At 39.7% G+C, this 12,283-nt stretch overlaps 1 protein-coding gene across 1 annotated transcript; it reads left to right on the top strand.

Moving 5' to 3' along the window:
* Positions 1 to 762: 762 nt before the first annotated feature.
* LOC109179172 lies at positions 763 to 1,296 on the top strand. The gene has a single exon (XM_019328735.1). It carries the CDS (start codon positions 763 to 765, stop codon positions 1,294 to 1,296), a length of 534 nt encoding a protein of 177 aa, XP_019184280.1.
* The last annotated feature ends 10,987 nt before the right edge of the window (positions 1,297 to 12,283 follow it).

The following is a 12,283-nucleotide window of genomic DNA, read 5'->3' as shown; positions in this document are numbered from 1 at the left end:
ACCCAATGAGTACCCTGAGTTGGAACTACCGTGGCTTGGGCAATCCACGGACAGTTCGAGAGATTGTGGACATGGTGTCCCGTAAGAAGCCGGATTTTGTCTTTCTAATGGAAACTATGGTTGGACAGGATCATGTAGAACGCCTTCGTATCAAGCTTGGTTTCGAGGGTTTGTTTTTGTTGACAATGAGGGTCATGGTGGTGGTTTAGCGTTGCTTTGGAAGAAAAACAATACTGCTACGCTTATGAGCTACTCTAACAACCATGTAGATGTGGAGGTACGGATGGGTGATAGGATATGGCATATGACAGGTTTTTATGGTTTCCCAGAACCACATAGAATACGGGAATCATGGGAACTTCTGGGAACGTTAAGCGGGAAATCCTCTCTTCCTTGGGTTGTAATAGGGGATTTCAATGATCTCCTATATCAACACGAGAAGGGGGGGGGGGGGGGGGGGGGGGGGAGAACTCGCACCCGGATAGTCTCTTACGCGATTTTTGGGAGGCAGTGGATGGGTGTGGTTTGGCGCAGATAGCTATGCGGGGTTATCAGTTTACCTGGGAGAAAAGTAAGGGCACTAGTAATTGGATTGAGGAGTGGTTGGATAAGTTTTTGGCAACGACATCTTGGGGGGATGTTAATCAACATGCGGAGGTACATAATATTCTGACTCGTAAATCGGATCACTCGACTTTATTCCTCAACATAAATGCACCATGCATGCAAAGGGGAAGGGGTCCGAGGGGTTTTAGATTTGAAATGGCCTGGTTGCTGGATGAGGGGTGTAGGGAGGTGGTTGAGACAGCTTGGCAGAATGGTCGGACTGACGATTTGCTGAATTGTCAGCAAAGTTGTGGACACAGTCTGATGCGGTGGGGTGGAGACCATTTCCACAAGTTTGGAGAGAGCATTAAGAGGCTGCGAATGAGGCAGGAAGCCATTAGACACAGGCGTGATCCAGGTGCGATAGCTGAGTTTCATAATCTTGAGAACCAGTTGTCCCAGCTGGAGGCCCAGGAGGATGTTTTTTGGAGGCAGCGGGCGAAGCAACACTGGCTGCGTGGAGCTGATGCCAATACGAAATTTTACCACAGGTATGCCTCTGCCCGTAAGGAAAAGAATTATGTTGCCAAATTGAAGAATGATGTTGGGGAGTGGGTGGAAGGGGAGAACATGAATTTGATTGTTTTGGATTACTTTGAAAAAATATTTGCCTCTAGTAATTCTGTATGCAGTGATCCCTTATTTGATGATTTTACTCCACGGTTTCCCCGACCCATAATACTGAGTTAATGCGCCCCTTTAGTATTGAAGAGGTCAAAACAACTGTATTTTCTATGTTTCCTGATAAGGCCCCGGGGCCGGATGGGGATGAATCCAGGTTTCTACCAGCATTTTTGGGATGTCGTGGGGCAGGATGTGTCTATGTTCATTGTAAATTCTCTTAATCCAGGGAGATTTCCACATGGTTTGAATGATAAAAATGTGATTTTAATTCCTAAGAAAAATGTGCCTGAGACGGTTGGGGATATGAGACCGATTGCTTTGAGTAATGTGCTGTATAGAGTTATGGCTAAGATGATAGCAAATCGGATGAAACCGCTTATGGGAGATCTAATCTCGGAATCCCAGAGTGCTTTTATTCCGGGGAGATTAATTACGGATAATATTCTGGTAGCTTCGGAGGTTGGTCATTTTTTGAATAGAAAGCAGTGTGGTAGAGTCGGGTGGGGGGCCTTAAAATTGGATATGGCAAAGGCATATGACAGAATGAAATGGTCTTTCTTGAAAAAGATGTCGGAAGTTATGGGGTTTGATAGGAGATGGATTGATTTGATTATGCTGTGTGTCACAACTGTGACGTATAATATTGTGGTAAATGGTGCGCCAAGGGGACAGGTAGTTTCGACAAGGGGTCTCAGACAAGGTGATCCCCTCTCTCCCTATCTGTTCATTATTTGTGCAGAGGGATTATCTTTACTTTTGCAGAAAGCTCAGGTAGCGGGATCTATACACGGATGCAGAGTAGCTAGAGGGGCCCCCCCGGTATCGCATCTTTTCTTTGCGGATGATAGTTTATTGTTTTTTAAGGAAAATTTTCAGGAGGCCAGTGTGATAAAGCAATGTTTGATGAGGTATGGAAAGTTGTCTGGGCAAATGGTTAATTATCATAAATCTAATATTTGTTTCAGCAAGAATACTGCATGGGAAGAGCGAGAAGTTGTTGGAAAAATAGCTTAAAATGGCATAAAATGGCATATTAAGTGGCTATTTTGTGGTACAATTATCAGTGGGGTCCACTTCCGATTTGGGTCGGGTCAAAGTGGGTTCGGGTTCTTCGTGGTGAGACGAAGAGATTGATATATTGTACGCTCAAAACGGATAATGGGTGAATGAGATATTGATTCTCAAAGTAGACCCATTTGAGTTGGAAAATGAAGGGAAAATGTGAGCTTTTGTCCCACATTGGTTTGGGAAGAGAATTTGCCCCACTATTTATACATGAGCTATTTTTAAGCTTATTGAATTGTATAACATAAAAGCTCTCTCTCGCGCGTAGGGGGGTGCAAATCAAATCCCAAAAATGAGATCGAAAAAGCTTGGATCAAGCCTAATCTCGTGTGCGCAATTTTCCTATCCAATTTAGCCACGAAATAATCCGAAAGTTAGTTAATGGTTTCACTAATTCGAGGTGAAACAGTGAGAAATGGATTCACTGTAATGCAACTTTCGTGGTGTGAAATGAAACAATGTTTCTTGTTTCTTGTTTCGTGTGAAATGAAACAATTGTTTCATGAAATGAAACAATTGTTTCGTGGGCCACTTGGGCCACCACGAAACTTGATCATATGTTTCGTGTAGTAGGCCGAAAGTAGTGGTTTCGGCCTGATGGCCGAAACTACTACTTAGGCAGAAAGTTTGGCCTGAAGCTCTTGTTTGTGACTGTTGGGATTTAATTCAGCTGTTATGGGATTAATTCTTTGAGTTAATTTCAATTTTAATTTTTGAATTAACACCCATGTTAATGGTTGCCGTTACAAGAGTTGTAGGGATGCCCTTAAATGCCATAATAAAGGTTATTGACTCCTCATTCCCTATATAAGAAGGGGTAGAGTGCAGCAGAATTTTTCTAAGGAAAAAGTAACAACAACACACAAGAAAAATATTTTTCCAAGCCTCAAAATACTTCTGCTTCTACTCCATTCTTGAAGCTGTGGTTTGCCCGTGCTCTTGTTCGCCGGGTTCGTTCGTTTGGGTGCTCAAACGTCGAACCGTTGTACGTTTTATCCTGGGAAGCCTAGGCCACAACGCTCCTAGCACTTTTGGGAGGTGGCAAATAAGGTTTTAAGGAAAGAAAGGCACTCGCCTAACTCGTACATTTCTTTCTTCTTCTCCTTCTTTCTTGTTTTAGGATTATGCTCTAGGCAAAAATCCGTTCTTTCTTGTTGATTTGGAGTTATAATCTGAGGATTATAAGTTCCTTTTGGTTGATATATATTGTTATATCTTTCTCGTAGATATATACGTATATATAACCTTTGGATCCGTTTTATATATATTTGTGTGCATATATATATATATATATATATATATATATATATATATATTTCGGATATATATATCCAATAATATTTTATATATATTTCGTGTGTATATATATAAATATTATTTTAAGGGATATTTAAATCGATTGTGGTTCATTATCTACAACAATCTTAAAACCTTACTCTTTGTGATAATGAACAAGTCGATGGATTCCAAAAGTGTTGGATCCGTGAATGTTGCCGGAGGTGCACATTCAAATGGTCAGAACGGCAACGATGTTGCACATTCTGTGATGCCGGTTGACGGCGGCAACGTTGGAAATAATATTTTCATGGGAGTTGCAAAGACACACGATGGTGCTCCGGAGAACTTTGGTTCACGATCCGGTAGACCTGTGGCTAATGGCACACAATTGGTACCTATTGTGTTGTCTAACGGATCGGCTAAAAGCCATGAAGGATCCTATGATGGTGTAATGACTACATGGTCGGAGGACTATGGTAGTGTTACCAATGATTTCAACCGTAATCGAAAGAAACTCAAGCGGAAGCTTAGCTTTCAAGAAGATTACGAGAAAAAGGAGAAATGCCATTACAAAGCGAACCGTCATCCTGGTGAAAAGGTTGAGGACAATTTCGCTATGTTTAAAACATGTGGATGGTTGGACGAGTGAGGTCACAACCGAGGTACCCCCGATGTGCGCTATGGACCACCCATTGTGGAGTGGACGGTTGAGAATGGAACAAGGCACACGGGTTCGAAGGACTACTACATAGGAATAATGGAAATTGGTTTCCAATGTAATTTTCCTATTTATTTATTTATTAAATAAATGTTGTAGTATCCTTGTAATATTTTTATTTGAATAAAAATATAATTGTTCCATTTGTGTGTTTTGAACTTTGTATATTTTAAAATATTCTTGTGTGATATTTTTAATATATATAAGATTCAATAAGGGTGCGTAGTGCATCACGGGGCATTATGTGGAAAATGCTAAAATGGCTTAACGGCCGGAACGAAATGTAACTAGCCTGTTACATGTTTGAAATCCCGTAAAAGAACTTCGGTTCAAGTTCATGTAGAACGATACGGATTTCAAGGATCAATTTGTCAAAAATTGAGATAACTATATAATCGTGAGCGTCACAGCTCAATTGTTGAATATTTTAATTAATATTCTGAGAACGATTATATAAGCTTGATTCAACTAGTCAGAAAATTTGGTTGATTTGTTCTCGTTAATTGTGTGATAATTAACTTGATCAAAAATTCCAAATTATACTAGTATGAAATATAATTTGAGACAAATTGTTGGGACATCAAATTAAGCTTGATACAACTAGTTGAAAATTTGGTTGATTTGTTCTTGTTAATTGTGTTATAATTAACTTGATCAAAATTCTAAATTATACTAGTATGAAAGTTAGATTTGATTTGTTGGATAGTGCTCTCGGAACACTAACGGAAAAAACTCTCGAAAGGGTTAATTAGCTTATAGTGCTAATAATAGCACTTAGTGATAAGCTTGGAAATTAATCAAGCACCACATGGTACTGATTAATTAAAAGCACTTTCGTGCTTAGTGGAATTTAAAAGCACTTTTGTGCATGGGGAATTAACAGCACTTTCGTGCTTGGTGAGTTTAAAAGCATTTCCTGCTTTGTGGTTTCGTGTAGCACTTTCGTGCTACTTTGCCAAGCATGATTCGTGCTTCAATTTCGGAAGCACCGATTCGGGTTTGTGGCCTTTCGGCCAAAAATTCGAATGGATTCGTACGTGCTGATTCGTTCGCAGCTACGAAATGTGTTAATGTGTAACACATGTTTATTCTTTATGAGAATAAAAGGGATAACCAAATTAATTGTGAATTAACACGGTTACGAACGATCGATGTAGTGAACATGAAACGCCTGTTGGTGGTTTCGGCGCAAGCCTTGGTATCGTACTTGAGCGTACGACACGGTATTCACCTCAATCGAACGTTGTTACCGAACATAAATATCAAGGCGTTGATAAGTTCGGGTCTACCTCATAGTATGTGGGGTGAGACATTTCTTTGGACAAGTAAGTACCTTTTAAATAAGGTTACCCGCATGAAATTCTTACAAATTGTGGGTACGTAGGAAGTTTCCTGCTAATGCCTGAAATGTGGGGGTGTCTTGCCAAAGTTGTGTATTGGTTCTTAGTACACGAGTCCTATAATTTGGGCGTACATAAGAACACGGAAAATTGAATCAAGAAATCCATTGCTCTCTAGAAGATGCATTTCTGTGAAGATTCAATAAAAGGACCTAGCACGTTGAAAGGAATTTTCGACATAGCTATGGTTGAAGGGTATGAAAGAGAACCCGAGCTCAAAGCTAAACGTAGCAAGAGAGCTAGGATTGAATAATCCTTTGGTTCAGATTTTCTGACGTACATGCTAGAATGTGACGCGCATATTCTAACTTGTTTACTAGAAAATAAATTGGATTTTCCGACATGGTTGTTAGAAAACGAGCCTCGAACATATGTAGAAGTGGTGACTTCTACAGGTGGACCAACACGGGAGAGGCTACCGAGGTGAAGTAGATTCTATCTTAAAGAATCATACTTGGAACTGGTTGTTCTTCATCCGGGTTGTAAAATCTCGGGATCCTAAGTGGATCACTAGTCGGAAGATAAAACCGGTTGGTTATATCGAAGTAAAATGGCTGAGCTTGTAAGTTTATATTACATGCAACACGAGTGTCACAGCTACTTCAATATATATTCTCTTGTGATGAGAATGAAATCCATTAGGATGATACTTCCCAAGAGCTGTTTAGCGAGACTTGGAAGTTTATCGAAATGGATGTATCGCTTTCTTAATAGACATGGAACAACCCGAGGGTTTCGTGGTTCCGCGCTATGGAAAGAAAGTGTGTAACTGGTAAGATCATTGTTTGGTTTGAAGAAACAATTGCCTTAGTACTTGGCATGTAAGGTTTCATCATACAATGATGTGTCACGAATTTAGTATAAACAAATGTGATAAATGTCTACGTAATGCGTACGATAGACGAGGTTATCACTATTTGTCTATACACGATAAACTCAACGTGGGTAGTAACGATCACATGATCAATTCTACCGAGAACATGTTAAATTTGAGATTTGACATACGATCAAAGGTGTGAGCTTGGCAGATTTAATCCTTGAGATTAAAATTGTGAGAAGACCGTATGGTCTCGTGTTAAGCCAATCTCATTGTGTTGATTAAATCCTTACAAAGGATATTAATCAAGTGGCTTGGACACCGTTAGATACTAACGTACAACTAGCCAATAATCACGAGTATTGTACTTCTCATGGAGAATACATTCAGATCATTGGTAGTTTAATTGTATCCAATGGGTTGTACTAGGCCGGACATTGCCTTTGCGGTTAACGAACTCGGTAGACATACGAGTAACCCTAGTGTTACGCACTAGTAGGCAATAATGAAAGTTATGAGATACTTATGTATGCTTGTGACTTTGGACTGCACTACGTGGGATATCTAGCCGTACTTGGAAAGTATAGCACGGATGTCAAAGGACACTAAGTCCATTAAAGGCTACGTCCTTACGTAGGCCAGTGCAGTCGGTTGGACGGAAATTCTCGAAATGAATTTGTGATAGCTAAGATCCGACGGGATCAAAGCTGAGAGCCTTACACTCGTGTCGCGAGCGAGTAGGCCGAATGGCTATGCCATTATTTCGAGAATGTTCCTAGTGGTAAACTCGTACCTCCAATTTGTGTGCATTGCGATAGTCAATCCAAAATTGGTTAAGTACAGAGTTAGATGTGGAATGGTAAGTCTAGACCTATAAGTCGTTGACATAATACCATTAAACAATTTCTCACAACAAGGGTTATCTCTATTGACTACGTGATGTCAAAAGATAACGTAGCGGCCGCTAACTCGCTAACTCGAGGGTAAGCAAATGGTTGTGGAGAAGTTGGAACGAGGAATGGGTCTAAAGCCTTTGGACTAAAAGTTCTATAGTGGATACCCAACCTAGCTGGCACCTAGGTTCAATGGGACAACTAAATTATAGAACGGAGCGTGTCACTGTGGGGGTCTCGGACTCCCTACCACTCCTCGTTAGAACAGTGACTCCCGCGCAAGGTTAGCATGTTGATGCTTTAATGATTCGAATGTCGGTTGACATGTGTGAGTAGGCGGGATACTCGGAAAAGAATCACCTATGTGAGAGAGAAGTGAGGGTCGCTTCAAAGGAGAATTGATGGGCACAATTCTTCACAAACTCTTGCAGAACCAGGACGGTGACCCACGACCAAAATGGGCACACTCATGAGAACAGAGCATGGTTGGGAGGTTCCTGTGTGAGATATGACATCGTCTACACAAACGGCAGTCGGTTCAAAGACATCGCGTTCTACCGTACAGCCAGTAGAGTAAACATATCTTTACAAGGGAAGGTTCAAAGGGTATAGTGATCCCTACCTATCCTATGCAGGGATCGACCGTTGAACACAGTTTGTTTCCGATTTCAAAATACCCTGAAAATCAATTTTTCATTCATGTGGGGGATTGTTGGAAAAATAGCTTAAAATGGCATAAAATGGCATATTAAGTGGCTATTTTGTGGTACAATTATCAATGGGGTCCACTTCCGATTTGGGTCGGGTCAAAGTGGGTTCGGGTTCTTCGTGGTGAGACGAAGAGATTGATATATTGTACGCTCAAAACGGATAATGGGTGAATGAGATATTGATTCTCAAAGTAGACCCATTTGAGTTGGAAAATGAAGGGAAAATGTGAGCTTTTGTCCCACATTGGTTTGGGAAGAGAATTTGCCCCACTATTTATACATGAGCTATTTTTAAGCTTATTGAATTGTATAACATAAAAGCTCTCTCTCGCGCGTAGGGGGGTGCAAATCAAATCCCAAAAATGAGATCGAAAAAGCTTGGATCAAGCCTAATCTCGTGTGCGCAATTTTCCTATCCAATTTAGCCACGAAATAATCCGAAAGTTAGTTAATGGTTTCACTAATTCGAGGTGAAACAGTGAGAAATGGATTCACTGTAATGCAACTTTCGTGGTGTGAAATGAAACAATGTTTCTTGTTTCTTGTTTCGTGTGAAATGAAACAATTGTTTCGTGGGCCACTTGGGCCACCACGAAACTTGATCATATGTTTCGTGTAGTAGGCCGAAAGTAGTGGTTTCGGCCTGATGGCCGAAACTACTACTTAGGCAGAAAGTTTGGCCTGAAGCTCTTGTTTGTGACTGTTGGGATTTAATTCAGCTGTTATGGGATTAATTCTTTGAATTAATTTCAATTTTAATTTTTGAATTAACACCCATGTTAATGGTTGCCGTTACAAGAGTTGTAGGGATGCCCTTAAATGCCATAATAAAGGTTATTGACTCCTCATTCCCTATATAAGAAGGGGTAGAGTGCAGCAGAATTTTTCTAAGGAAAAAGTAACAACAACACACAAGAAAAATATTTTTCCAAGCCTCAAAATACTTCTGCTTCTACTCCATTCTTGAAGCTGTGGTTTGCCCGTGCTCTTGTTCGCCGGGTTCGTTCGTTTGGGTGCTCAAACGTCGAACCGTTGTACGTTTTATCCTGGGAAGCCTAGGCCACAACGCTCCTAGCACTTTTGGGAGGTGGCAAATAAGGTTTTAAGGAAAGAAAGGCACTCGCCTAACTCGTACATTTCTTTCTTCTTCTCCTTCTTTCTTGTTTTAGGATTATGCTCTAGGCAAAAATCCGTTCTTTCTTGTTGATTTGGAGTTATAATCTGAGGATTATAAGTTCCTTTTGGTTGATATATATTGTTATATCTTTCTCGTAGATATATACGTATATATAACCTTTGGATCCGTTTTATATATATTTGTGTGCATATATATATATATATATATATATATATATATATATATATATATATATATATATATATATATATATATATATATATTTCGGATATATATATCCAATAATATTTTATATATATTTCGTGTGTATATATATAAATATTATTTTAAGGGATATTTAAATCGATTGTGGTTCATTATCTACAACAGAAGTGGTGGCGGATTGTTTAGGAGTGGATCAAGCCCCCAATTTTGGTAAGTACCTGGGTCTACCATCTTTTATTGGGAGAAATAAAAGAGCAGTTTTTTCCTATGTGGAGGATAAATCAAGAAGAGGATTGGTTCGTGGAATAAAAAATTATTGTCCCAGGCTGGGAAGGAAGTACTGTTGAAAAGTGTAGCCCAGTCTATGCCTACATTTTCGATGAGTATTTTTTTGCTACCTGAGTCAGTTTGTTTATCTATTGAGAGAACAATGAACAAGTACTGGTGGGGGAAAGGAATGGATAAAGGAATCCATTGGAAGGCCTGAGATAAGTTATGTGTCCCTAAGATGTATGGGGGTTTGGGTTTTAAGGATCTTCGTGCTTTCAACCTAGCTATGTTTGGGAAGCAGGCATTGAGATTTCTCACTAATCCAACCTCTCTTGTTGCCAGGATTTATAAAGCACGGTATTACTTGACGACCTCTTTTGTTGATGCCAAGATTGGGAATTGCCCAAGTTATTGTTGGCGGAGTATAATGGCGGCACATGGTATGGTTTGCTATGGGGTTCGAAGAAGAATAGGAAATGGGGAGAATACGTTGATCTGGGGACATCCCTAGTTACCAGATGATCCTAGTCCCTTAATACAAATGATAATGCATGTGGAACTGCGGGAAGCTAGAGTGGTGGGTTTGATTGACCAACAGACAAAGACCTAGGATCCCCATATTTTAAATGATTTATTTGACCCAGATGATGTGGTTCGTATTTCCAGGATCCCTGTAAGCCCGGATTATGAAGACACTTGGTATTGGTACATGGACCAGAGGGGAATGTATTCTGTTAAGAGTGCATATAGGCAGATTGTTGGGGATTATGAACATGATCCTGGTACTTTTGATAAATGGATCACATTATGGAAATTGAAGGTTCCCCCGAAATGGAAGACTTTTTTTATGGAGAGCTCTATGTGATATTCTCCCTACTATGAATAACCTGATTATAAAGAGGGTAGAAGTAGACCCAACATTCCCTATGTGTGGTTTATTACATGAGGATGTTATGCATACACTAACTTCATGTGTCTATTCTAAAATAGTGTGGAATATTTCGGGTTTGCCTGTTACACATGTTATTGCTTCTTCTTTCCCAGTATGGTTAATGAGCGTTATGACAAATTTAACATAGGAGCAATTCGGCATGATCATAGCAGTCCTGTATCACCTGTGGATCGCCCGGAACGACGCCGTGTGGAGGGGTTTGCTGCCACGGGCGGATGGAGTATGGAGGCGGGTGGCTGCCACATTGGTAGCCTATACTCACGCAAATGGTCGAGCGCATTGCCACGGCCAACCCTCGGCACTGCCAACTCCGCAAGGTCGACCGCTATGTTATTTCGATGGAGGATACCGGCCGCACTCGGGAGATGCAACGTACGGTGTTGTTCTTTTGCACCCGGATGGCTCGTTCAAAGCGGCAATGAATGGCAAGTTAGAAGGTTGTTTCTCACCTCTTATGGCGGAGGCACTAGCCTGCAAGAAAGCCTTATCTTGGCTGAGGGAGCGAAATGAATTGGACGTGGATTTTTTGACAGATTGCTCAGAGCTCAGAAGCCACTTTCTTTCTGGTCCTACAACTATACTATCATATATGGGGGTGGTGGAGGACCAATGCCGGGCGATTTTAGCCCTCTTTTCCTTTTACTCGCTAAATGTTATCTCTAGATTGCTTAATTTACATGCTCATACTTTAGCTACGGTAGCTTTTGATCAGGAACACCCTATGTATTGGGACTATGTCGCTCATGACTGTTTAGCTTCCCTCATTCGTTAATATATGCCTTACGGCTTCCAAAAAAAAGTCTTATACAATTTTAGTGCTTTCCACTTTCGTTTTTCTTTCTCCTCCTCTTCAACAAACTCATGCCAGTAGAAAGTCCTTTCAGTGCTATTGAATCTAATTAGAGTAATTCTACATGAAGTTCATGTTTGGTAAATGATTGTTAGTTGATAATTGTTAGCTGTTAGCTGATTGAATTAATTAAAATGTATAACTAGTTGATAACATTAGCTGATTGTAGAAAGGTGCTTGGTAAATTAGCTGTTAGTTGATAGCTGTTTGGTATAATTTCTTTTCTCAAAAAGCTAATTGAAAAAGTTGCTTTGAGCAGCTTTTTTAAATTTTAGCATTTTGGAGTTACAAAAAGCTAATTAACCAAACACTTATATTGATATTTTAACCAAGTCAAACAATTGATAGTGGTAAAATAAGTCAGAATTAGATGATAGGCTAACTATTTTACAAAACAGGACCGCAATCTCATTTTTTACTTCCTATTATGTATCATGCTTTGATTACTTAATATAAGGGGATAGTCATGGGTTTTTGTAAGATATATTAAATATAATATATCTATGTATTTATATACAATAATATATAAATAGGAAGAGAGAGAGAGAGGAAGATTAGAATGAATAATGTTTATTCACTGGGATGATTTAACAAATGAAAATACACCACATATTTATACTAAGAGAAAGCTAATAAATAGGAAGCTAATGCTCCATGTACTACTCATATAATCTAGGCATGTTCTACATTAACATACATGACTCACCCATGTTTGTTTTTATTAAATTCTTTGACTTGGTTTAATTACTAATAATAAT

The sequence above is a fragment of the Ipomoea nil genome, unplaced genomic scaffold, assembly GCF_001879475.1.
Source record: "Ipomoea nil cultivar Tokyo-kokei standard unplaced genomic scaffold, Asagao_1.1 scaffold0878, whole genome shotgun sequence".
Taxonomy (NCBI): Eukaryota; Viridiplantae; Streptophyta; class Magnoliopsida; order Solanales; family Convolvulaceae; genus Ipomoea; species Ipomoea nil.
Note: the sequence above shows the minus strand (reverse complement) of the source record. Positions and strands in the feature narration are given on the sequence as shown.